The sequence below is a fragment of the Poecilia reticulata genome, chromosome 15, assembly GCF_904066995.2.
Source record: "Poecilia reticulata chromosome 15, P_reticulata-male-v2, whole genome shotgun sequence".
In the NCBI taxonomy this organism is placed as follows: Eukaryota; Metazoa; Chordata; class Actinopteri; order Cyprinodontiformes; family Poeciliidae; genus Poecilia; species Poecilia reticulata.
The window spans coordinates 20476831-20504021 of NC_088844.1; the positions used below are offsets into that span (position 1 = coordinate 20476831).

The 27191-nt window shown below is 39.3% G+C and overlaps 2 protein-coding genes across 5 annotated transcripts in view; both read left to right on the forward strand.

The window, feature by feature from the left end:
* The first annotated feature begins 408 nt into the window (after window positions 1-408).
* Window positions 409-25225, forward strand: golga4 (golgin A4). Of its 4 annotated transcripts, none has more exons than XM_081615983.1 (26): window positions 409-638; window positions 2725-2802; window positions 3966-4067; window positions 6900-6968; window positions 7509-7835; window positions 8305-8352; window positions 8429-8485; window positions 8572-8670; window positions 8951-9101; window positions 9605-9792; window positions 10861-10944; window positions 12162-12309; window positions 12407-12585; window positions 12748-12846; window positions 12938-13093; window positions 14138-17829; window positions 17913-18034; window positions 18151-18222; window positions 18318-18448; window positions 18709-18795; window positions 20410-20430; window positions 20561-20629; window positions 20936-21011; window positions 22789-22886; window positions 24347-24433; window positions 24519-25225. In XM_081615983.1, exons 1-26 carry the CDS (start codon window positions 558-560, stop codon window positions 24531-24533), a joined length of 6336 nt encoding a protein of 2111 aa, XP_081472109.1. In that variant the 5' UTR covers window positions 409-557; the 3' UTR covers window positions 24534-25225. The 4 variants fall into 4 exon arrangements, with proteins under 4 accessions (XP_081472109.1, XP_081472108.1, XP_081472111.1 ...); XM_081615982.1 differs by having other exon boundaries at window positions 410-638; window positions 9602-9792; XM_081615985.1 differs by lacking the exon at window positions 18151-18222 and having other exon boundaries at window positions 411-638; window positions 9602-9792.
* Window positions 25226-26282: 1057 nt separating this feature from the next.
* itga9 (integrin, alpha 9) overlaps window positions 26283-27191 on the forward strand; it is a 66461-nt gene continuing 65552 nt past the window's right edge. Inside the window, exon 1 of the mRNA XM_008429923.3 lies at window positions 26283-27003. Coding sequence (XP_008428145.1) covers window positions 26828-27003 — 176 coding nt within the window. The 5' untranslated portion in view covers window positions 26283-26827. The remainder of the gene's footprint in view (window positions 27004-27191) is intronic.

Sequence of the window (27191 nt, forward strand, 5' to 3'; positions counted from 1 at the left end):
ATAGATACACATTTTTTATTTTATTTTTTATTTTATCTTATATCTTAGATTTTTTAGTTAGGTCATATTTAAATTGCCTATATAGTTATGTATATTTTTATAATGTTTTTACACTTATGCTTATATTTTGGATTTTCTAAAACTTTTGGATGGGAAGTAACTATTAACAAATTACCAATTTTCTGTTAGGGTTGAATAAAGTATTGAAAGAACTACTGAGCAATGCAGTGTGAGATGTTCAAAGCTTAGGAAATTGTTTAATAAACTCACTTTTTAAAAATATCTTTGCTGTAGATTTATCCACAACGCTGACCTTTCATCGGTCTTTCTGATGCTGTACATCCAAAGGGAATTTAAGGCGCACTGGCCCTTTAAATATGGACACTCAGTTATCCTCCACGTTGGCCGCACATGCGCAGAGATCTTTGTCACCTGCAGGAAATCACAAACGAACAGGGAAGTCAGGCCCTCAGGACTGGATGTTGGACTGAAAAAAATAAAACCAAGCAGTTCACTGATAGATAGTTGACGTGTCCTGTTGCTCTCGGCGTGCCAAGATGTTTAAAAAACTTAAGCAGAAGATAAACGAGGAGCAGTCGCCGCAGAGGAATGCGCAGACACCACAGCAGCAGGCCCAGGTTAGTTGAGCTAACTTAGCTAATAACATCTGTTTATGTTACGGCAAGGATGTCAGCTCAGAAACTACCTTGAGTGGTTTCTGATTTGAAGGAAGTCCTCTATGATGTTCTAGTTAAATAACTAGTTAATACGCAGTCAACTTTACTACACTTAAAATCTTAACGTTAGCACCCGGCTAAGAGATTCATTCAGATTAGCCGCTAAAGAGGTTAGTTAAAACAAAACTTGAACTGGTAATTCTTGTTGTCCCGGGTAGAGGAAAATCTTACAAAGAGTGAACCATAACTTGTTGTAAGTGAACATACCAGCTTTAAGTTTCATAACACGTTGACAGGTTGGGCGTGACTTTGTTGAGGTGTTTGTTTTGGTTGCAGCCTGAAGTCCGCTGGTCGCTCCGGCTGAGCCTCAGTAATCCTGCTGCTGTCAGTCTGACTATGTAGGCCGGCACATTGTCCTGCGTACGATATTTTATTTAAAGATTCATCTGTAGTGGTCTGAAATTCAACTCATTTCACCGTGGTTTACCTATTAATTCTATGCATGGATAAACACACAAAATATTACTGTTTCAAAAAAGTACCTTGTAGCTCTTAGAAGCTCATTGCCCAAAATTAAGTGACATTTCAAATGCTTTTCACCATCTTATATTAGCCTTTAGTCCTGCTAACATCACTACTCCGTGTATTGTGTAGATAATATAGACCCCTAATTTTAAGATTTCTGAATTGATTCCAACATCTTTCATAACAAAAAATAAAAACTCTAAAACATAAAAACGGAGCACTTTTGTTACACTTCTTGTTTGTATTATTAAAGCTGAATCACAGTGGTAAACCACAGTGAAAGACATATATATATAATCACAATATTCTGCAAATGATACAATTCAATACATTTTTAATATTTTCTGAAAGATTTTAGAGGGACAGAGAGATTTTGGTGACATTTTGTGACTGCTCCATAGACTTGGATTGAATTAATTGAACTGATGGTGTAATTCTGGTGTCATAAATGTTGTTTTCGTTATACGTTTGTTATACAATTGCTTTGTTTAAATGTTAATTGTGTGGCTTTGTGTATTTGGTTATGCAGAAAAGGAATATTTTTTGTCTTATTCACTTCTGTTAGATAATGTAATTTATTTCATTTCATTATTTCATTAATTGTAATGCTTGTTGTTTCATTGCATGCCATTTTTAACGTACATGTGCAACTGGGTAAAAAATGTCGTGTGAATAGCTGTCATTTAATTCATGTGGAGTTGAAATAAAACTCAAAGTAGGATTGAATGTACCGATACTTGCGGATGAAAAATCTATACTTTGAGGAAAAAAATATCGATAAATGCCATAGAATCAATAAAATTACACAGCCCTAGGCCTCAGCCTTTCTTTCTCTACCTCACAGACTGACTGTGTCACCATCTTGTAGACAATATGCTAGCTAAATGTAAGTAACAACGGGGATTCTGACGCTGATGCAGGGCTGTTTTTTCTCTGATGCACCTCAGGGTTTTAATGATAATCCAGGACCCCATAGCAAGTGGTAGACACTGTTGCGTTACAAAGCAAAGACAGAAGCTGAAGCTCATTCTGGAATAACAACCACATGTTATCACTTCACGATCCTTTAGTGTCCGTCTGATCTGGAAAAAACTCTGATCCACATTGAATCTGACGCAGATAAATGGAGATATGTGATTGCATACTTGCAATATTGTCTTTAATACAGGTGGGGCTCATTAGCATGCTCATTCATTCCCTGTTCTTGCATTTCCCATGTTGTGTGACACATTGCTGGATTACCTTGTTTTTTGTGGCTTATAAAGCTAAGATCTACAAATAGATCTTCGTGCAACCAATTTCTTTTTCAGTGTGTTTTGCCACTTGTAACGCCCACTGCATGTCTGTGAAACCAGAGTGTCTGGATTATAGGATTTGAAGGTGAACACACATGAGGTCGATGATGATTAAGAGTGCACTCAGTGCACAGCAGCAGTAGCATATTGATAATGTATCAAATCTCTGATCAATAACCTGTTTTTAAAATTAAAGATCCTAAAAACCGATCAATCTGTCCTAACAGATGGGCAGCGGAGAGCGGCGCAGCAGCCAGACACCGCCTTTCCATCATGACGGCTCGCCCTCTCCCAGTGACAGACAGGTGAGTATGGAGCTGCTGTGAGACAGATGCGTTTGTCTGCAATAAATGCACATCGTTTGTGCTTGAGTGGAAACAGCCAGCTTGAACCAGCTTACACAATGATTTTCTTTCTTGAGTCCCTAAAAGTCTGTCATTGGTTTTGCGTTTTGCTACCCCAGTAATGCACCAAGCTCTGCTCATTACCTTGCCAAGAGAAGGTGAACAAAACAGCATAATATTATTATTATTATTATTATGAATAAATGTAGAACAACATAGCCAACGTAGGGTTTAATTTAGGACAGCAGCCTGTATTTCACAGTGCTCATGAATAATGCATGTAGCTTGCTTTCAGGGTTTTTCTGTTTCTGGTGACTGCTTGTTTTGCTCCAGCAGATATGGGCTAGTCTGTGCAAGTATTTTTAGATAAATCTGAAGTGCTTTGGGAAGCAGAGGCGTTCTGACCATGACTGCAAGAAGATGCAGCATATGTTTTGTGTGCCTCCTGACCAGATAAGATATGAATATTTACCATCTAAAAACATATCTTTGTTGCTTGTTCTTTAAAAAAAAAAAAAAAAAATGCTGCGACTTGGTCTAAGTAAATTATCAACTTATTAATGACACACACGCCACATGATTGGACAATAACAGTGCCTTTTAGGTCAATATTCTGTGCATTAGTTTTCATCATTTCATAGAAAATAGTGTTTGGTTTTTTTTTTATTTGCACCATAGTGTCAGTGTAGCACAAAGTTTCGGGAAGCATCTCAACACCTTTTTTTCCCCCCATCTCACGTTTCTGTAACACTTTGACATCTTTGTCTCTTTTGGATTGTTTTATTTGGTTACTGGAAACAAATTTGTCCAACATTCATGAAATTTTAAAGAGATGTCAAACTGTTGTTCATGACATTGATGTTAATTAAATCTTTCACTTTTCAGCGTTTCATATTTTTTTTCTTCCAGTTCATACCGTGTCTCTCCCTCTATCTCACTCTGCTTTCTCTCTTCCATCCATCCTTCCCTCTCTTGACCAGCTTACTTTGGACCGACCGGCTACAATCCCCCCTCCCAGTCCTCTCTCAGTGCTACTTCACTTTCATGGTGTTGTTTTTCTCATTGCTCTCTGTGTTCCTCTCCTTTCCCCACCTTTCGTCCCGTTTCTGCACTGACGGGGTCAGATGCTGGCCGGGATGATAGCAGAGCCCGCTTTTCTCTCTGAGTATACTATCTTTGCTCTGGACCATTCAAACCGACCCAAAACGGCCCAGGTAGCCAGTGTGGTGAGTTTGTCCTCACTTCCTGCCTCCTTCTCCTCCTGCTCCTCCTTCTCCTCCTCGTCCTGTCCCGTTCCTTCCTCCCGTCTTCTGCGCGTTTGGGGAACCGTTAGAGGACTGTGGCTCAAGTAGGGACAGCTTGTTCCCTGGTCCTGTTTGCTTTGGATTTAGCATTAAGAAGGCATCTCACACAATAACACGACCCTGCATCTAATGGGAGATGTGGTTTATATTGTGGGTTAGATTCTTCTGTGCGTTGTTCCCTGTGTTTGTTCATTGCCCAACCTTTGAGTTATCTTAACCTGGTGAAACATGAAATACTCCCCCAGTGTCTTTTGGTAGTCTTAGTTGCTTGACTTTTAGGCCTCTTAACATCCTGCTATTTTGCCTTGTGGCCTTTGTCCCTTCTTTCTACAGGTCTGTTTATTTGGAGAATTGACATTTTCTGTATAGGTATGAATGTTAAATTGAGCAGAACTCTTCCAAATAAACAAACCGAGAGCGTTATATTTATCCTTTTTATTTAGTGCTAACATTTTTTTTTGTTCTTGTGTATGGTTTTAGAAGGAATACAAGCAATTTAATCATCAGAAAACCTTTACCAGCACTCATGAGGTTGTTTGAAAAGTTGTTACTAAATATATGCAGAAAAATTGAAGGTTGCCTTATTTGTAAGATGACCCTCTTCTGTCTGAGTGACTCATAATATTTCAGTGTTTAATATTACATGCTTAGTTGGTAGACAAACAGTGTCCAGGATGTGTAAATGTGTATAAAGTACAAATAAAGAGCTGGCAGAAAGTTTAGTGCCAGCTGCTGGTGAGGACTGTGGTCTGTTTAGAAGACAAGTTTAGAAAATGTCGCTTTAAAGTCTGATTATTTAAGATAAATGCCTGTTTTAACTAATGACCAGCATTAAAAAATGCCTGCTGTAAGTTACTCAGACATATGCTGAGTTTGAAAAATGACGTTTTGATTTTAAGAAATTTTTGTGCTGCAGGAAATTGAGGTTTTGACATTAAGGATGCATCCATATTTGTTCTTTTTTTCCGGCCAGTTTTTTTTTTTTTTTTTATTTTTTTTTTTTTAATCTGGCTTTGATTTAGTAATTCTGACTTTCATCTGATTCTAATTTTTCTTTAATAACATATTTAACACCAATCAAAGTAAAAACATTGCACTCCTCCTGCTTAAACGTTCATTGGTCTTCAGATATTTAGCTCTGCAAACGCTGGGTTTTCATTTGTGTTGATAACGTGACCTGTTGGAGTAAACAGAAAAATCGCCTGATTTCAGACTTGGTTGATTTCTTGGTGCATTTCTACTTGATCTGGACGTTTCTTAAAGGGAACCAGATTAATTACATTGAATAGAAATGCAGCAGTCAGGCTTTTACCAAACAACACAAAAGACTTTCTTTTAAGGGATTATTATATATAAAAACCATTTATGTAATCATTAACAGTTCAACCAAAGACTGTACATCTGACAGGGATTTACTTTGTATTGTGTAGTTTGAAACCTAGAGGTTTGATGCTCTGCAGTGACAGAGGCGGCGACATTATCTTCAGTCCATCTCATCGTTTCTGTCATGTTACAACATTATGTCGCCACATAATGTTGATTTCTAAATCGCTTGCAGTTTACCATGAAATTATTTCACCAGATTTGGTTTTATATTGGGGTTTTCTACCTTTTCTTTTTTTTTTTTAAAGTTTGCTCTTACAAACCACACTTGTGGCTCTGAGGTTTAGCTTTACAACTACGTTAGATATATTCACTCTATTAATGAAGATTTCAGCATTTTTCTACCTGATTTAATGATGTGGTGTTTTTTGTTTTTGTCATTTTTCCGGCCAAATTGAGCTTAGTGAAGTCTTTTTATGTATACACTATTTTTTGATGAGTCATTTTATAGATTTTAACATGAACAGAAATGGGGAGCAAAAGACTAAAGAGAGATAAATGAACTAATGAACCAAGTAAACATTGAGTGAATTTTTTTTTGTTCCTGTGTGATTTTGTTTGATATAATATTAAAACTTTGTGTTTTAATTACCAGTTTACAAGAATTTTGTTGTCCTTGTTTTGCACCAAATGATTTCTCATAAAGTTCAGACCTGGATTGTTTACATCTTTAACTCCCACAAAGTCTGATCTGCCAAATGGGACAGAAACCTTAAATGAAATGGATATATCTGGAGTCTTGTTATATTATGCCATATAAATTCAGTAAAACAGAAACGTATGTATTTTCCTGTTTTTCTAAGACATTCCAGTCACAAGTTACTGACCATCACACGAGAAAAATACTAAAACTAAGTAGAAATCAGGAACACATGCATTTATTTGCTCTGTAACCCAGAAGTGAGGGTATTTTGGAGCTGGACAAGTGAGGAGAAGACTTGCTTTTCTCTGAAGCTGCTGATAACAAGTCAACCAAACCAACTAGGCTGCTAAACATTCACCTACTTCTGCTGGGCAATGTGCTCTTCTAATACAGCTTCACATGGCTCTGCTAAGCATCTTTAACTCAAATACCGGCCCGACTACTTGACTTTAACTGTCTGTCCTGAGCTCTTGGCTGTTCTCTATAGTAACTTTTTTACCGTTTTTTTTTAGTTTCTTGTACAGTAGAGATGCCTTCTTTTGTGTATTTAACCCCTCTGTTTTTCCAAATTGCATGAGGGTACCCATTGCCCCTGCATTGCTCCCAGCAATACTAATATTGCTCCCTTCAGAGTAATCAGGGAGAGCCCTGCTGGGTGTGGATGACTAATTGGCCCAGGTTCATCGCCACCACTACTTCTTCTCAGATCGTGTCTTTATATCCTGCAGAATGCCTCCAGAGGAGCTGCAAGATCTCCCAGAGGCAGCATCAATGGAGATGGAAGTGCTTCTCCTCAGGTATGTTTATGCATCCAGCGGAGTCCAAAGTGCGGCCGGAGGGCCATTTGTGGGCCTTGAAGTGGTTTTGTGCGGCCTTGTTCAGGAGGAATTAAAATCTGACCGGTGGTTGAAGCAGATACAACTAAGCTTTTTCTATTTAATCAAGGTACATAACATAATTGTATTATAATGGAAATGTCTTTTCATAACTAAGCTTTTATAGCGAGTAAAACCACGTCTATTCATGGATTTTACTGCTGCAGTAGGCTTTTTTTATAACAGAATAAATTTGTACAATCAAGCCCAAACGAACTTAAAAACTAAATGAGCTTTGTTTTAATACAAAAAACATGCTAAATCCTTTATAGGTTTTACATGTCAACTACAACAGCAAAATCGGACTATTTTATTGGCTTGATTTTGTTTATTTGCTTTTGATTAATCTATTTTGTCTCACGTAGCAAAGTTTGGACATCCCTGCCCTACGACTATCGGCTTATTTCAGAGAATTTGTGGCACGCTCCCTAATATTTTCCCTTGTTCTTCTGCCGCCTACAGAAGGAGGAGTCGCAGTCATTTGCGCAGAAGCTACAGCTGAAAGTTCCCTCAATGGAGTCGTTGATTCGTGGCGGCGCCAGTCGGGCGGAAAATCTGTTCCGCTCCTCGTCTAAAGAAAACCTAGTTCGGAGCTCCTCCCGCGAATCGCTGACACCTTTAGGAGAAAATGAGCCGTCTGGGCCCCCCGCGTTTGACCCGCCCTCCGACATCGAGAGCGAAGCTGAGGAGCCGCCAGGAACCTCGGAGGCTCTTTCTAAAGAGCAGCTGGTGCATCGATTGCTTCAGGTGGAGAGGAGTTTGGGAAAGTACAGAGGGAAATACTCGGAGGTGAGAGATGGGAACGAGTCCTAGGAGATCAAACATCATACACTGGAAAAACACAAAATCTTATTAAGGATTTTGTTTACAGTTTCTTCTGCAAATATCTAAGTTTTGTCTTATTCCAAATATACCAACACACAACTAACTTTTTAGCACAATATGCGGTTTTATTTTAAGTAAATAATTTTTTTTAATATTGATGAAAAAGTACCAGATATAAGTGGAAAAAATCTGCCAAAATGTCCTGCTCCACTGGCTGATTATTTCACTTAAAACTAGTATTTTGTCATCAAAGTTAATGAATTATTGACTTATGAAAAAGCTCATCTATTGTGCTGAAAAGTTGGTTGTAATTTAGTTTCGTCTTATTCCAAGTGTACTAAGATATTTGCACTAGAAACAAACCAAAAATATTTTGCATGTTTTTGTAAGACGAGCAAATCAAACTTTTTATGCTAATTTCTTTGTCATGTAGCTTGTTACTGCGTATCGCACTGTGCAGCGGGAAAAAGAGAAAACACAGGTATTTCCAACTCAGACTAAAATAATGGCTCATTTATTATTTGGAAACTAATCAGATGTTTTGTGTTTTTTCTCAGGCCATCCTCAGTCAGAGTCAAGATAAATCTCTGCGCAGGATAGGAGAGCTTCGTGAGGTAACCTCTGTTATGAAGAACGGCATATATGTGTTCGTTAGTTATGAAGGTTGTGTGTGAAATTTAACTTTATGGTTTATTTCTAGGAGCTTCAAATGGACCAGCAGGCCAAGAAACACCTGCAAGATGAGTTTGATGCTGCGCTGGAAGAGAAGGACCAGATGATCACTGTCCTGCAAACACAGGTCAGTAACCTGTGAAAAGCGTCCAGATTAGAATAAATATTTTTATGTTGGGATAAAACTTCAAAATATACCAAAATATTGCAGATAGTTTTCTTTTCAAAACATTTATTCTTCTGAACAACAGTCTTTATGGAAACAACTCAATCAATATGTTAAATAAACTTTTTTTTAAACAAGTAAATGCCTAATTCACATAAAGGTTCTATGAGTAAGAGTGAAAATAAAACCTTTTGATATCCTGGGACAATTTTGATGATGTTATTTTCCTTCACTTTAAAAGGTTGCCTTGTTGAAAAAGCGAGTAAAGGGAGTTTCTGATGGTCCGCTGCCCTCTGAGGGTGAAGCCTTTCAGCCTGAAGCGTCTTCAGATTCTACTGCTGCAGCTCAGAGTCCATTGAAAGAACAAGGACTGGAACCGGAGATACCTGAGGGTCAGTGGAGTCTTGATTAATTTCTGTAATCCCTTGCAGAAGTATTCATACCGCTTGAAAATATCACATCGCAACTGCAAACTTTGTTGTTTCATTGGAATTTTATTTAACAAAGAAAAAGTAGTGCAAGATTAAAAAAAGGAAGCAAACATACACGTCCCCCTTTAGTCTGATTCTCCTAAATTAAATTTACAGTGATCAGGTGCCTTTAGGAAACACCTAATTGGTAAATACTCCACTTGCCTGTCCTCCAATCTCAGTATTTTGTGAACAAACTTCATCATGGAGGCCAAGGAACGCAGCAGACAGATGAGGGAGAAACTTGTGGGGAAGTTTAGTTATATTACAAAAATAAAATTACAACTTTTAAATGTTTATTGAAGACACTTTGATCCAAAATGCACAGTGGGAAAAGCATGGCACAACTGATATGAACGCTCATGCAGTGTCCTGCATGTGTTTATGTGTTTTTGACTGATGCGTTTGGTTTCTCTGGGCAGTAGAGGGCAACAATGATCCAACCAAACTCATGGAGGCTCTCCAGAAGAGGGTAAAGAGGCAAGAAAACCTGCTGCAGAAGTGCAAAGAAGTGATGCGCACACACAAGGAGCGGAGCGTGCAGCTGAGCAGCGAGAACGAGGCTCTGCAGGAGCAGCTCCAGGAGAGACTTCAGGAGCTGGAGAAAATGAAGGTGCTCACACTGGATCTTAAAGTAGTCTGATGAGAGTGAGACTAAATCATACTGCAGTTAGTCAAAAAGTTTTATAAAGTTATTATTATTATATACTGTACGGTTTAATACTTTAAGACTGAGCCCTGATATTTTAACATACGTTTTTGGAAGCAGCTCACTTTGGATTTTTCTGTCTCTATAAAATGCTGTTTGAACTTAAATGAGGATTTAGCTGCAAATGACCAAGCTGTGTGTGTGCGTATGCGTGTGTGTGTGTGTGTGTGTGTGTGTGTGTGTTTGAGTAATGAATGTCTGCCAGAGTCTTTTGGGTTCACTGATAATGTGACTCCATTATCTCAGTGACACAGCGGATAGCCGCGGTACTCGGTGTCCAAACATCCAAATTCCCTGGCCGGGCTCCATGGCGAGGGGTCGCGTCATGTCAGCTTGACACAACTGAACTATTGTTTTCATTAAACTCAAAAACATTTTGTTTCGGTGGTATGTTTGGCTTCTGTAGCTTGTCCATTTCTGCAATGATGCTTTGCTGCATCTGTTTGCAGCTGCTGAGCTTAAACCTTAGCGACAGACGGCTAGTCAGTGGTCGCAAGTTGGTTGAATCTCGTTTATTCCCCTGATTTTTTTATTTCCCGTTTTCCAGAGAAGCAAAGGTTAACAGGTTAAAGTCCTCTAAAGCAGCAGAGAAATGGGTCATAAAACAGAACATCTTTTACAGATTAAAACACTTTTAGACGTCTTTTTCCTCAGACGTTTAATTTAAAATGAATGCAGTCAGTCCAGCTACCTCTGCAGCAGCCGCTGGTAAAGCTGTGGTGATTGCTACATGTGGATACTGGGCTGTAATTTGGGTTTATTTATTGGGTTTGCTGCGTTTATGTTAGCTGGTTTGTGGGCGAGCCAACCTGGGAGGCGAAGAAAACGTCTTATTTTGACATTCTCTAACCAAAACATGTACAGGAAATTAGTCAGAATATCAGATTTGCTATAAATAGACAGGGACGTTATTCCGGTTATGCATGTGCAATGTATTTATCTGGAAATCTTTCGAATGTTTTGTGTTCTCAGGATCTGCACATGACAGAAAAGACGAAGTTGATCACTCAGCTGCGGGATGCCAAGAATCTCATTGAGCAACTGGAGCAGGACAAGGTGGGTTAGAAGCTTTTATAGCATCTGTCACATCTTGATTAAAGGGTCTGTAGGATGTGTTTCTCTGCCCTTGTCTAAAGAGGCAGGACACGGTGAAGCACCACGTTGTTTCTCTTAATCTTTGACCCCAGCTCTGCAGGGTGAAGAGCCACTTAGGAGTTCACTGTGATGGATGAAAGTCAAACGCTATTAACAGCTTAAAATAGGTGTAAAATGCAGACACACTTGATGCATTACAGGTTTCATATGGGTGCTTGAAACCTTTGAAAATGCTTGAATTTTAATTGGAGGCTCTCAAGATTTGGAAAATTATTGATTTGTGTATGTGGTTATTAAAAGTGCTTTATATTCAAAACGTTTGGTTAAAATCCTAAATTTGAAAAGCAGATATTTAAAAATAATAAAGACATTTACTCAATTTTCTCATTGTCTCAAGTTAAAACTTCTCGTTTTAAGACAAATTTACAAAAATTATTTATATTTGGTAAATCCCAGACAGCTTACAAAATTTTTTTAGAGACTTTTTATAACTTTCTTTGACCAGTGAGGTTTATAGGTTGTGCGTAAGAAACATTTCAAATGTAAAATGTTGTTATATTTTACTTTCCCTTGTCTGTTTTGTATAACATAGATGCCATCACAAGATATTATTCATTTATATCATTTAATAGTGAATAGTGAACATGCTGTGTTCAGGTTTTTCTTGAATGCTGATTTTTAAGATCGATCAACCGATTCTGATTTTCACCAATGCAGTTTCTTAATTAATTTGTTTATTTTCTTCTTTCTTTTTTGAGTTGTAAGACATTTTTGCAATACATACCCATTCAATAAACCTGAATGTTATTGGAAAGTCTGTTTAGTTCATCACTTTATATAGGTTAACTTCACAGCTGGATGTTTGAAAGCCTTTATTTCTGTTAATTATGATGATCTTATGCTTACAGTTAATGAAAACATGACATTTAACATTAGTGTTTTATGCCAGACAAATAAAAAAATGTAATGCAGAAATGTAGCCTTAATAAAAGTGAATTTAATAGCTGATTAAAGGTTTTCAGTTTTCAAAAGATCTGACAAACTAGCCTCATCGGATATTCTAATTCATTAAATGTGACTGTATTTGGTCTACCGATGACCAGTCTAGGCAAATTTGGTTGATTTAATAACGGTGGTGCGTCTTTCCATATTTTTAATTAGTTTTGCATTCTTCTCAGGGAATGGTCATCGCTGAAACCAAGCGGCAGATGCATGAGACTCTTGAAATGAAAGAAGAGGAGGTCGCACAGTTGCGCTCCAGACTCCAGCAGGCTGTCGCCCAGAAGGAAGAATTACAAGAGCAGAAAGAAAAGGCTGAGAAATCAGGTTAGTTCAAATCAAGTTTGAAATCCTGCAGCAGAAAAACAATCTCCACTTCACCTTCAGTAAAGGGTAACAGAGCGGCTTTGTTCCTGTCTTGCAGCATTTGAAGAGCTCGAACGCGCTCTCGGGGTGGCGCAGAGGGCCGAGGAGGCCAGGAAACAGCTGCAGGTCCAGCTGGAGGAGCAAGTAGCAGAAGTGGAGAAAGCGAGCGAGGAGGAGAGGAAGAGTCTTCAGCAGGAGCTCACCAGAGTGAAACAGGAAGTCGTCACCATCATGAAGGTCAGAAAGTAACTCAATGATTTCATGTTCATCCAAAGGAAGTCGTTATAGAACTAATGTTACTACTTTTACTCTCATCAATTGTCGATATTCAAACTATTCCAATATTTTTGTGAAATATTTTTCCGACTACGTGTTTGTTTTTGCTGCTGTTGGTTTCAGAAATCGTCAGAAGAAACTGTGGCTAGTTTGGAAAAAGCCCACAGTGAAGCTTTAGCTGCTAAAGAAGAAGAAATAAAGGAAAGAATCAGCAAAGCAGTGGTTGGTGCCACCCTCCTCATTCATTCTTGAAGAATATTGTCATAAATGGTCCAGTTACAGATCGGATTTTTTAAATTCTTCTTTTTTCCAGGAGCAATGCAAAGATGAGTTTCAGCAGTCGGCAAAGGAACGAGAGCAGCAGGCGTCTCTGGCTCTGGAGGACGCAGAGTTGCAGAAGACGGCTATAAGGACAGAAGCCGACAATAAAGTGAAAGAGATGCAGCTGGAGCTGGAGGCTGCAAGGACAGTGAGTCATGGTTTTCCACTCTTTTCAAGCAATTAACTTAATTTCACCTGATAAATATAAGACACTGAATTGTATTTGCCAAAATCATGTAAAACATAAAGATAGAAGTAAAATCTTAGACTTTAAAAATATGATGTATTTGACTCCAAATTAAATTTACAAAAAGTAATTTATTTTTTCTTTATTTTCTCTATTAGACAAAATATTTTTAGAAATCTCATAAAAGTACCAATAATTAAATTGATTCTGTTGGTCTTTACTTTTGTAATTTTGTTAGTTTAACATTCACATTTCTAGTATTAACAAGCAATAGTTCATTTTTCCTCAATTTTGTTTTTCAGTATTTATAATGACTTTAAATGTTTTAAAAATACCATGTTGATAAAATAATGTGTGTATATATATATATATATATATATATATATAAAGCTAAATAAATTAATTAATGCTATATAATCTTTGTTTTGTGTTTTTGTCGTACTTTAATTTGATTTCAATTTTCAACTTAAAACAAATGAACACTTCATATATTATAAAACATTAATATTAGTTATCTGAACTGTTAAATGTCAAAAATGTATATGAAATCAAAAGGTTTAGATGTTAAATATTATTAAATATACTAAGTAAATAAAAAATATACCAAATGTATATGATACATTTTTTTCCCATTTTGTTCTATTCTCACATTTTACTATTTGATCTAAAATTTTAGCCTTATTTAAAATTGTTTTCTTTCAAGTGTTTTCTTTCATTTTATTATTCAACTTGAAATATAATGGCTTAAAAGATTTGATTACTTTTAAACTTTATTGTCAGACTTTACTAATGTAATTAAATGAATTAAAAACAACGCAAATAATATTAACCATAACAAACTAATATGTAAAATATGAAACCAATGAATACTTAATAATAAATATCCATAAAATCTTTAAAAATGACAAAATACATATACTAAATGAAAAAGTGCATAGAAAGGAAATAAAATGACATATATTCTCTGAAAATTCTCAGACTCTGTCACTCTTCATGTGATTTCAGAGGATTTTGGAGATGGAGAGCTCCATGAACAAGACCTCACAAGACGAATCCAGTTTATCTCAAGATCTTTCCAGTCAGCTGGAGGAGCAGAAGAATAACCACGAAGAGCAAATCGCTGCACTAGAAGCAAAACACCAAGAGGAGATGGAAAAGGACAAGGAGGAAGTCGAGGAGAAACACAGAGTGGAAATGGAGACTCTGCTGAAAGAAAAAGAGCTGCAGTTCCAGAGTCACGTTGAAGACATGAACCAGAAAACGTTGGAGAAACTGGATGGGAAGCAGGCAGAGCTGGAGGCGCTTTCTGCTGAACTTTCTGAGGTTTTAAGCAGCAGGCAGATTCTGGAGGAGAAACTGGCAGCAGCTGAGGAGACTGCGAAGGTAGCTCAACAAGAATGTGAGCAAAAGCTGCAGGATCAGGTATCAAAGCACAGAGTTGAGCTCGAAAATATCAAACTTGAGCATGAGCAGTCTCTTGGAGGTGTAGAAAAAACATTGAAGCAGGAGCTTAATGCACTAAAAATTGTTCTGAAGGAAAAGGAGAAAGAGGTTGAAGACGCTCTTCTTAAAGAGAAAACCGTACAGGAGAAGGCACATTCCACTGCACAAAACCTGGAAATCAAGATTAGAGAAGTTGAAGAGCTGCAGCAGAGTTTATTGCAAACTCAGCAAGACATTATGAGCTTAAAGGAATCTAGCACTCAGTTAAGCACCACGTCAGAGGATTTGGACCAATGCAGGAAGAGTTTGACAGATCTGAACAATCAGCTGGAAGTAGCAAACAACCAATGTCAGGAAAAAGAGAAGATGCTCCAAGAAATGAGGATCCAGTTGGAAGAAACCAAGCAGGAGCTCTTAGAGAAGGAGAAGGTGTATGTAGCAGAACAGGGAAAAAATCAAGAGGAGCAAAAGTGCCTTAAGAAACAGCTGGACGATGAGAAAGCAGCTCATGAAATCCAACTAAAGAATACTATATCCGAGATGGAAGCAAAGGTGAAAAAACAGGAAACAAAGATGGAGAAGTTCAAGCAGAAGGCCAAAGAAATGCAGGAGAGCTTTAAGAAAAAGCTACAACAGAATGAAGAAAATATGAAGAAGGAACTTGCAAAAAAAGAGGCAGAGCTTCAGCAGAAAGAGCAGCAAGTCCAAGAGAAAATTGTAGAGATGGCTCAGAAGAGTTCTCAGGGCCTCAGCAGTGCTGTGTCAGAACTGCAGGAAAACCATAAGAAGGAGCTAGAGAAGCTGCTCACAACCCGAACGGAAGAGATGGAGGCGCTGGAGCATCGCTGGCAGGAGAAGCTGGCACAACAGGAGGAAGAACTGACAGAGAAACAATCAGCCATCCTCCAGGAGAAAGCTCAGGAACTGGAGGAAACGTCTCAGCAGCTCAGCAGAAGCCGGGACGAGAACCAGCGAGCGTCTCAAGAATTAAAGGACCTAAAGGAGGACCTGGCGATTCGGGAAACCACTGTGCAGAAGCTGCAGGAAGAGCTGAATGAAGCAGCCGTTAAACTTGAAGGTTTGTCTCGGGGAGAAGCGTTGCTGAAGGAGCAAATGGAGTCGACGGAGAGGAACCTGAACCAGGCTCTAAACGAGAGAAACGCCCTTCAAGACCAGCTAAAGACTGCAGAGGAAGAAAGCAGAGTGAGCATGAAGACTCTGTCGGAAAAGTTGAACGAAGCGTCGAAGCAGCTTGAAGCAGTGGAAAGCTCCAGAATGACAGACGCTAAAGATCTGGAGAGCAAAATTGAGCAAACGTCCACACAACTACAAGCCAAGGAAGCTGAATTCCAGCAACAATTAGATCTAATCCTCGACAAAATGGAGCGCTACTGTAAGGAGGTTCAGTCTAAAGTGGAGTCTTCCTCTGATGAACTCCAACAACGCGTCGAATGTCGCGTGAAAGAGCTGAACGGTAGACTGCTGTGTAGTCAGGAGAAGGTGGGGCGCTTACAGAGCATTTTCCACACCAAGTTGGGGAGAATTTGCACTTTAGAGGAGAATCTCCTCCAGCACACAGAGGAGAACAAGAATCTATGCATTTCATTAGAACAGACGACTGCTCAGGTAGATGTTCACATGGAGCATATCAAAGCCTTAACACAAGAGAGGGAGAACAGCTCTCTTTCAATCAGCGAACAGCTTCAGAAAATACAGGAGCTGAACGAAACCAACAGAATCATGTCGGAAGGTTTGAAAGCCAATGAGCTTCTTGTCGCCGACTTGAAAAATCAGCTTGTAAGTAGCATGGAAGACAAGGAGGAAGCCATAAATAAGCTGAAGCAGCAGCACGAAGAGGAGAGACGAGAGGCAATGGAGAGGTTGGAGCAGGAGAGGAAGCAGGCCGAGGCGAAGGTCAACCAGGACGACGACACGATTAAATCTCTGCAGAAGAGGCTGGAAGAGCTGGTGAAGGAAATCTCGGAGAAGAACGAATCTCTGCAGACGTTGGCGGCGAGCGTCGACAATCAGTCCATCAGCAAGTCCGAGATGGACCAGGTGCTGAGTGAAAAAGAGCAGAAAGTCAGCGACCTCGCCTCGGAGCTCGACGGCTGCATCGGCCGACTCTCGGAGCTGCAGGAGCGCTTCGAGGGGAAGACGAAAGAGTGCGAGCGTCTTGCCTCGGAGCTGAAGCGGCAGCAGATCAGCAGCGAGATCCAAAAGAAAGAGCTGGTGGAGCAGCTGCAGCAGGTCCAGATGCAGCGCGATCAGAGCGGTAATGTGGAACAAGAGCTGGGGGAAAAGCTGAGCTCCCTCCAGGAGGAGAACACGAAGTGTAAACTCGCGCTTGAAAGTCAAAGGGAGGAATTTGAAAGGATGAAAGACGAGATTAACAAGAGCAAAGAGGAGAGTCTCAAAGCGACTGAAGAGAGGTTATCTGCAGAGAGCACTCGGAAGATATCGGAGCTGAAGAAGAAAGCTGAGCAGAAAATTAGTCAGATTCGAAAACAGCTGACGGCTCAGCTCGAGGAAAAAGAGGAGACGGTTAAATCTCTCCAGAGTAGCCTGGAGGAAAACGGGAGCAGCGAAACTTTGTGCAAAAAGCAAATGGAGACATTAGAGGAGAAAACAAAATCGCTCGAAGAAGCTCTTGTGAAGCTTAAAGAGGACCAGAACAAGCTGGAGCAGATTGTGAGTAATGAGAGGCTGGAGAAAGAAAGATGCCTAGAAGAGCAGAGAGTCGCATATGAAGACAAGCTGATGTCTCTCCAGAAGGAGGCGGCGCAACAAGTGGAGCTCCGAGAAACTGAAACAGCGCTGCAAGAACTCCAGGCAAGGCTAAAGGAAGTAGAGGAGCAAAACGAAAACCTCCTCTCAGAAATAAACCGTCTGAAAGCAGAAATCAGCGAAAAAGATGCCCAGCTCACTCAGAGACCAATGACTCCTCCGAACAAGGTGCAGCATTCGTCAGAACAACTGGAGGTGAAGGTGGAGCGTAGCAGCGCGCAGCAAACTATGAGTGTGATGGAAAACGAGGTGGCAAATCACTCTCCTATGCAAGAAGCAGAGGACGTCGATGATGACTCTTTGCAAACTCTTAAAGACAAAGTGAGCCAGATGAAGAGTGAGAAGGAGAAGATCCACAAGGATTTCACCAGGCTGCAGAAAGACATGAGGCAGCTGAGGAAGGAGCACGAACATGACCTGGAATATGTGAAGAAAGAGCTGCTGGAGGAGAACGAGAAAAGGCTAAAGTAAGATTTTAATGCGTCATTATAAACAATATGTTCAGGGGTGCAGTATTTTATGATGTTAATCTGGATTCATTTTTATGTAGGCTGGAGCTGGAAGACGTGGAACTGAAGCACAACTCTGCTATAAAGCAACTAATGAGGGAGTTTAACACACAAATGGCTCTGAAAGAGAGAGAGCTCGACTCCTCTGTGAAAGAAACAATAGGTGAGATAAATTATAATTTATATAATATGCAATATTAAAAAAACGATATGCAACTTCAAATATTAGATGAGATATTAACATACATGGAAAATCCTTTCAAAAACCTTACGTCGTAGCAGAAGGACTTTCAGGATTCAAGATGCCTCATGAACTGACTAGGACATTATCGGGAGAGAACGCGAGTGAATGTAAAAGAAAAGATTTCTCCCTGGTCTTCTAGAGGGGCTCATGCAGACTAAAGCTAAAAGGTAATTATCTCTGACTTCTTATGCTGTTTCCTCAGCCAAGGCCCAGGCCGTCGAGGCTGAACTCATCAGCAGCCATCGAGATGAAGCCAGCCAGCTGAAGAAGCTCATTTCCCAGAAGGAAGACGATTTGCAAAGAACTGTGCAGAAATATGAGCAGGTTATACAGGTGAGCTGGATCCAAATGTCTGTGTTTCTTACAGGCCACATCTTATTATTTATGTATTTATTTGTTTATTTCATTTACAGTTTAAAAATGAACATGCCACATGTTAACATAAGCGAAAGTTTTAAATGAAAAGTTGGAAGAAAAGAATCTTGTGTAGTCTACTAAGGAAGCAACTATTAGGTTGGCTGATATAGTTGAGATGACGCACAGGAAGTGCATCGTCTAACTATATATTTATTTATTTATGTGATTGTTTTTAGAATCGCGAGGAGGAGATGGGAGACAGAGTGTGGCAGGTTCAGAAACAGCTGGAAGAGTTCCAGTCACGCTGCGAGAGCGCCTCAGAGGTAAAGCCCTGCCTCAAACAGCTGCGTCACAGTCTGCTGCTGCACCTGGGGCATTTTTAGTTTCACAGAAACGTTCGTAGCTGCAGCCAATATAGTGGATTATATATACACCTCTGGGGGTTCAGGCAGAGATAAAATTTCTATAGTAATGCTGTTCAAGTCATAAGTCACTTCTCTTGGCTGCCATAAACAGCAGAGGTCGCATAAAGTTCTCGTATTCTCAGCTTTCCTTTGGGATAAGTCTGAAATGACCATTGGCAGTTCTGAGTGACAGACGAAGCTCCCATCCAGGTTAACGTGCATCTCAGTCATCATCTCTGTTTTTCTCTGGGTTGATTCTTGAGTTCAGGGACAACTCTGTTGGATAGTTTTCTTCGCGCAGCATCTTGTGGCTGCTCTCCAAAGGGCGCCGGATGTTGCGAAACTGCGTTCGAGTCACTCAGGAATGCTCTCCTCATGAAGCAGAGCCTGGGAGGCAGCAGTCCCTGTTCTCAATTATCATCACACGAGCTGCTTCCACAGCTTTAAATTTATACTGCAGTGGTGCTCAGATGCACGATATGCAAACTGGAAGGAGTCCAGTTATGGCTCCGCAGAGATGCCTCCAGGTGCTCTAAGAGGGTTTTCTTCCTTTCACAAACGTTTGTAGAAAAAATAAACACAACGTGTTTTACTGCTCTGACTGCTGCATTTTTCCCAGATGAGGTAATAATTTTATGGGGGACTCTGTGTCATTATGCCTATGCAGACCTTGCTTTCTCCTTTATTCATCTGTACCTCCAGACATCCATTATGCATCTATAATTTGTTCTCCAATTGACGAAGAATGGATGATCGGTGTGTATTGATTATCTAATCCTTCCACTCAATCATTCAGCCATTTATCTTCCCACCAAACTATTTATTCATCTGTATTTCTGTTGTTGAATGATTTCCTTGACTTTATTGGATGCTTGCATCCTTCTTGCCCATATTAAAGAAAGTTAACTGAGTTCTGATGATCTATTTTTGAATGCTCTTCTGAACCATAAAACCCATCTTGTTGGTTTTATTTTGGAATTGTGCTCAAAATGTTCTGATTTATCAGTGTTTATTTTGTGTCTAGTCCCCATGTAGCTGGTTATCTGGGAAAATGAACAAATTTTTATGTGTCCAATGTCACAAAAAAATATTTACAAACTGACCAAAGTGGAGATCTGAGGAAACTTTGTGTTTGCATGTCTACATGGAAAGTCGTTTCATTACAGTCTGAGATAAGTAATCCCCCATTATTTCCACATACTTGCTTAAAAATTACTAATTAACATCTTTTTTGTGTTTTTAATAATTTTATATTCAGTTATCCTGTTTAAAAGTAGTTCAACCTACCTGTCCACACAAATGAACATCCTGCTGCCATGTTGTTTTGAAGCAATTTTATTGGCTGGCAGGTTTGACTTTCCGCTACACTGCCCCCTATGGGTTTTGCATGTTTAAAACAACAATCGGGGGCATATTTGTGAGGGTTCATGTGGATGAAAGATATTCGTTTTTATAAAGACCCACCTACGTGAGCACACAAAGGTTAAAAATGGGGAAAAACTCACCAAAATGTTTTTGTTTTTATCAATACAGGCGACCCCTGAAGACCTGAAGGTACGTATGTAGCTTTACTAATTCAGATGAATCATTAAAAGGAATATTACTATAATACAAAACTTAAGAATCTTATTTTTTTTCCTCACGTATTAGTCCGGGCATTTATCTTCTGTCCGTTTGCTTGCAGGCTCAGCTCGCTGAGAAGACGACTCTTCTGAGCGAGGCTCGGCTGAAGGAGCAGGAGTTTGTTGAGAGAGTAAGTGACAGCACCTCCGTTTGATAACCGAAGAGCAGTGCGTGTTCCCAGAAACCTGCTGCCTCTGGCAGAAATAGTCACTGCCCTCCTGCTGCATCGATTCTAATTGCGCAACACATCTGTTTACATTTGACTTAACCTTATAAACAATCAGAGCAACACCTCCCACAGGTTTCATTTTTCAGCAAACCTCCTCTCAGGATGGCCATTAAATCCGTGTATCCCATTTAACAATAAAAGTGCAACAACTTCGCCCACGGAGATCAGAAAGTAATGCGTCCATGCTTATGTCTTTGTGCTTATTAGATTCACTCACTTGAAGACAAGATCAAATTTCTCCACCGCAGCCCTGTTGTAACTCATCTTGGTGGGACGTACAAAGGTAATCTTTGCATTAACACTTTCTTCTGATTCCACAAGTTTACATTCACTCAACTTTAGCATGAATGTCATATTTATTTTGACTTTTAAGGATGAATTTAATCTTTCCCAGGGTAAATCAATGACATCAGACAACTTGAATGAATTTTAGATCCTTGCTACTGACTCAAAGGCCACCTCACACGTCATGCTTCATATCAAACTTCTGACATTTAGGTGTTTTTATTGTTTTTCCTGTGAATCATATTGGTAAAACCTTAAAGTGAACTTGAATAAAGTTTGTAGGTGTCCACAAAATACTTTTAATAACATGTTAACAAGAGGAGCAAAAACAGTAGAACAACAAAATTCATTTCTGTACATTTCTTCCTAAATGAAGTGCAAAAAAAATAACAATTTGAGAGAAAATTAATACAACATTTTTTTAAGGTAGAATCGGGGAAACTAGCACAAAATAGAATTAAATTTCAAAAGAGAAGCTAAAATATCAATATACGGTGCTGTTAATCCAATACCACTACTGACTCAGACCAATTAGACAAAATGTACGTCTTGTGATTAACATATTTTAAGGCCTTAATTTTGAACGAGCAAATTTAAGACTTTTTAAGGATACACAGACATCCTGCCAAGGTTGCAGTAACTGCGTCACAAAACAAGCCTCTTTTGAGATATCTGATGGTTGCTCGTAACACAGTTGCAAATGAGGTTTAATTGCAAATGAGGTTTCTATCCAGTTCAGAATTACAGCCGAGAAGTCCATATAAGCGTTGATGTGAACCTCTGAGGGACCGCAGTGTTCTTATCATAAACCCAATCGTATTTGCAGACATTGAGTGAGGTCTGCTGGTGCAATAAAGAAAATCTGCTGTCAGGGATTTTGGGGGTGGTGAAGAAGCCACCTTTTTACCGTAATGGGTTTTGCAGACTCTGCTCAACTTTACTGCTATTCACCGACTACTTAAATTCTTCTTGGAAAACAAGTTATATCTATGTTTGGAGGAATTACAGCTGTGAAGCTTGCTTTTCTTCTGCTAGATCTCCTTTTAGCTTGCTTAAAGCACCTAAAGTTGTGGTTTTAGGTTGATGATGTGAAGGCTGTTGATAGCTGGTTTCAAGTAGATGTGATTGGCCGGGTAGTCGTCTCACCGAGGGCAGGAAAAGGTCAAAAGGACAAAGGCTACAGGATTTATTGGTGACCCTTTAATCCATGTCAGAGATCAAAGAGATGTTTGGATGCCTCCTTCTCGTTGACTCTTCTTTCAGAAAAGCAGAGACATTTATTAAACTCTGAATGATAATTACAGTTAAACAGAAAGAGTGTGGGTTATTTACATCTAGCTTTTGGTGAGAAAAGCTGCAACCTAAGTGCTACCAGCTCCATCCCGACCGTAAACGTAGCTGTTCCCATACAGTTTGTAGCTTTGGGGAGAGAATTAAAACAGTGACTGCTCTCATCATGTGGTTTTAAAGTTCTCACGCTGAGACTCAATTATCTCCTGTTCTTGAGCTAAAGTTGAACCAGTACCTGCCCATGCACTGGTTCTGTCTGCAGGTATAGTTGCTAAATAAATACACAGATGGCCTCCACTTTAAGAGCTAGAAGAATAATAGAAACTGCATAGCAATGCTCTGTTATTCTGCTGCCATTTTTTTTTATCTATATGGTGCAATAACTTAATGGAAAGCGAATAAGAAATATGTTTAATTTATAAAGCTTACAGTTAGAACTTCAGTGGTGTTTACAAAAGAGGAAACTTTTTTTTTTCTTGCCACAGATCTTGGGATAAATACCTCAGATTCTCTGTCGGAGTCTACAGAGATGGAGTACCTGAGGAAGGTGCTGTTTGAATACATGATGGGACGGGAAACAAAAGTAAGCTTTTTTTTTTTTCATAACTTATTTTACTCCCACAGACAATAAAAAAAGAACACCCTGACCAACTAAAAACACACAAATTAAAAAAGATGTGATCATAGTAAAATCATTGCAGTGAATCAAGCGGTGATTCACTGCTGCAGCTGTTGTGACTGGTTGTTAAGATCCAGCTGATTGAATTGATGTACGGTTCAAGAAATTAAAATGTATGCACAAAATTAAAACAAATTGCAAAACTGTTAAAAAGCAGAGACACTGACTGATAGAATCCCGTTGCATGTTTGATATTTGCCTTTCTGTTTTGCCATATCCACCAGCTTTAATGCATTTTAAGGGATTTTATGGAATGAAAATGATGTGATTTTCAACCTTTCTTACTAAACATTTTAAGTGTGTTGTGCTCTCTTTAGTTCTTATAAAAGATTGTCATTTCATTCACGTCTGCATGTGGTTAACGGTGCGTCTTTGCACGTCTTGAGTCTGACATTTCTGCTCATTCTACTTTGAAAACCGGCTCAAGTCCAGTCGAAAGGAGATGTAACAACTCTAGGTGTTCCTTTAGGGTCACTGTCATGCTAAAAAGACAAAACTCTTCCTCCAGGTCCAAGTCTTTTGCCTTTCAATAGATTCACTTCCCAGAATGCTCCTGTGTATAACTCCATCCATCTTCTCACCTTTCAGTGACGAGAGTCACAACATGATCACAGTTCGTTTTCCACCACACAGCATTCTGCTGCTCCTTCTGAAGCAAATGAGTTGCACTGGATTTCACTTAGGGGTACCAGAGTAAAGGGGGACAAATGTATGCACTCTGCATTTTTCAGAAAATGTATTTGTAAAACATGGGGCATGAATACTTTTTCAGGACTTTGCATCCGTGAACATGCTTGCAAATGAAATCGGTGACAAACGTCACAAGTGACCCACATTAAGATTGGATTTAACCTTTTGACGTTTACAACACGTCACACATAAACTTGTTTTGCTTCTAATCTAGTTTCTGATCATTAACAGTGATCTCTAACCATCAGCTGTGTCGACAGGGTCCTAAACTCAGCAGGATTTTCTCTGCTTCTCAACAAACACATTTTATAGGAACGAGGCAGACCTCCCAGTGTGGAGGATGTCCTGCAGGCAGCCTGCAAGCACATGCATCCTGCATGACGCAGATTTGCCATTTAAAGCCATGCTGGCCTTGTTTAGAGCTGGTGGAGCGGTTGGGTTCAGGCACCGCTGTTTCTGATTATCGCCTGCGTTTATAGGGAAACACACGCTCTGTGGCAGATGGACCTGAAGTTGATTATAGAGATTATTTTCATTCTTCTTCCTTTGAGTTACTGGGATTTAATTGTTTCAGAAGAGCTATAATCGGGTTTTGCGATGTGTCAAAGGTAGCAGCGACTGCACTGTTGTGTTTTTAGTGGGATAAAAATCTTTGACGCTCTTTTCGTCTGCAGACGATGGCCAAAGTGATTACCTCCATGCTCAAGTTTCCTCCAGACCAAGCGCAAAAAGTTTTGGATAAAGAAGACTCCAAACCAGTTGTAAGCATCCCATCAGTATAACTTGATTCTGTAGCTCTAATCTGCATTTTTATTGATAATTAATTTCATATTTGCTCCTCCACAGCCATGGCTACGATGAGATTCTATTTGATTTGGGAACTTCATGATGAACATCTGCTGCTGATGGGGAAGACTTTCATGGATTATTTGAAGTCCTTCCCAATGTATCATGTCTTTTTATGTGTGTGTGTGTGTGCGTGTGTGTGTGTGTGTGTGAAAGGGTTGCGTGTTTGTGAGCACACACTGTAGGACATCAGTGTGTGTGTGTGTGTGTGTGTGTGTGTGTGCGTGTGCGTGCGTGTGTGTGTGCGTGTGTGTGTGAAAATCTATAAAGGTTTGAGGGAATAGAAACACAAATCTTCCATAATCCACTTCTACTTCAAGATTAAGTTAAATTTATGTTTTAAATAATGTTTTTGGGTTATTTTAGGATGTGTTTATATAAAGAAAGGCTTGTGCAATAAATAATATCAAACACTAATGCTGACAGTCACTTGATTTATACGTTCCTGTGTAGTTCCTTCGTCTGATTGGCTTCCTCAGTAAAGATGTAAACGACCCTTTAACTGTGCACTCGTACCACATGAAGGCGCTGGCCTTTGGACCCGGTTTGTTCAATGCAGCATTTTTTACGCTTTATATTTTGACACTGACTGAGACACTTCAAAACTGCACAACATGTAAATTGTAAAGAAATAAAAGACTGTAACATAGAGCCATGACTTTGCTTTACATTTTGAGGCTAACAAATTAAATCTTATCTACAAATCAGATTTTGTCCCATTTTTTTTTTTTCATGTTTTCTAATGTACAGTGGTAGAAATTGCTAATATTAGTGTCTGTTTATATATATTTAAAGCTTTCTGACAAAGTAGCATTTAAAAAAAACAGTTGGAACAAGGAGATAACAAGAAGTCTGGGTTTGTTCTTTTTTTTTCCCCTCTTCAGCTAAATTGTTGAAAGGTTTGGACATGAATTCACACCAAGAAGATGGAGTCACTATTGAATGTAATTTCCCTCATCAATTTGAGGTTCAGTAAGTCAGCAGGTGCAGCTTTTTGCTGGCAATGTTAGAGAAGCAGGGAGTTTCTTCAACCAGATGTTTTTCTAACGCAAAGAACCACAGCTAGAAGCACGTGGTTCTTTGAAAATATTAGGTCTGTACTTTAACTAGACCATTCTAACACATACATTTGATCTGAAATATGTTATAATACCTTTGAGTTTTTATGATTGTGGTTTTGCCAAAAGGTGAGCATTGAAACTCCAGAGCAACTGTTTTCTTGTGTCCCTGCTCTGTTCGTTGTCTTCCATGATGCTTTTTATTCACTAAAGTTCTCTAAGAAACATCTGAGGCGTTCACTGAACATCCAGGTTTATACTCAGATTAAAGTACACTCCTTTTTAGATGTCAGCTTAGGTGATCGGATTTATTTAGGGGTATCAGAGTGAATATGGCTGTAAAAGAGGACTGTACACATAAAATGCTTTGCAGATCTAAATATATATGTGTGTGTGTGTATAATTTTCCTTCACAATGATCTGCTACTTGGTGTTGGTCCATCACATCAAATGAAAAATACTTTAAAGTTTGTGACTAATGGGACAATCTTTAAAAAATGTGCTGGGGATTTCATAGATTCAAGCATAAAGAACAGTAGAAACTGAAAGTTCTTCATATTTACACAAGACATTTTCATAATACGCCTGCTAAAAATTAAATGCCCTTGATTTTATCAGATAAGCTCTTGAGCAAACGCCACTGGGTGCAAAGTGAAGAATGTTGTGTTTTTCGGCCTATAGGGGGCGGCAGTGAGCGCTCATCTTTCTCTTTTGTTGAGCTTGAACCCCAATAAAGCTCATGGGTGTAATGTGACGCTGTGCGCCTCAAAAACATTCACTTCTTTTTATGACTCCGTCCACAATAAAAAAAAAAAAACACACAAAAAACAAATTTCCGGTCGAAACCTTCATAATAAAGCACCCGATTCATATTAGCAGTTGGGCAATCAGTTCAGAAACTCTGACGCTTTTATTTTTGAGAAATAAAAAACGCCTCTTTATTTCCAGGCTACCTCCTACGGACCTGACTGCTGGCTGCATTTGTCAGATCGACAGTGAGCCTGCGAGCAACAACTTCCCCAGATTGACACAGAATGGAGAGAAGCTGACGCACGTTATTTACCGGACCGTTAACTTCCCTCCTCTGGCCTTTGCTTGTGCCACCGCAGAAATAAATGAGGCGCTAAACGAAGCAAGAGCATATTGAAGTTAATTTGTAACGCTTGGCACCAGTGGAGAGCTAAGGATCTTTGAGTGTTTTCGTAGTTTTTGCACACTTTCACCGCGTTATTACGCACGACGCGCAAAGGGATGGCTCCTCCGCTAAAACACAGACCGGGCGTGCAGCAAAGTTTTTATGTCTTTCTCTCCATTTCGCTGGCTTGTTCTTACAATATTGACTTAGAACATCCTTTGGTGTTTCAAGGACCAAGTTCTAGTTTTTTTGGCTACTCCGTGTTGGAGCATTTTCATGACAACACACGCTGGTGAGTCCTGGAAAATATATTTATTATATCCTTAATTATGCATTTGTTTCTTTTAAATATCAAGACATGTCTTTGAAAACCTTATAAATGTAAACATAAAAAGACAGTTTGACGTGCTCTATAATCTCAAAAAGGTATTCCCGTTCCTTTCATCGTTTTTTGTGGGGGATGAACTGAGTTTGTTTCGC

What these genes read in the sequence shown, in the direction of transcription:
- golga4 (XM_081615982.1), top strand. Translation starts at nt 558, where the DNA reads ATGTTTAAAAAACTTAAGCAGAAGATAAACGAGGAGCAGTCGCCGCAG. An exon ending in CACCACAGCAGCAGGCCCAG is followed by an intron (nt 639 to 2,724) that starts GTTAGTTGAGCT and finishes CTGTCCTAACAG; the next exon opens with ATGGGCAGCGGAGAGCGGCG. An exon ending in CGACCCCTGAAGACCTGAAG is followed by an intron (nt 20,431 to 20,560) that starts GTACGTATGTAG and finishes GTTTGCTTGCAG; the next exon opens with GCTCAGCTCGCTGAGAAGAC.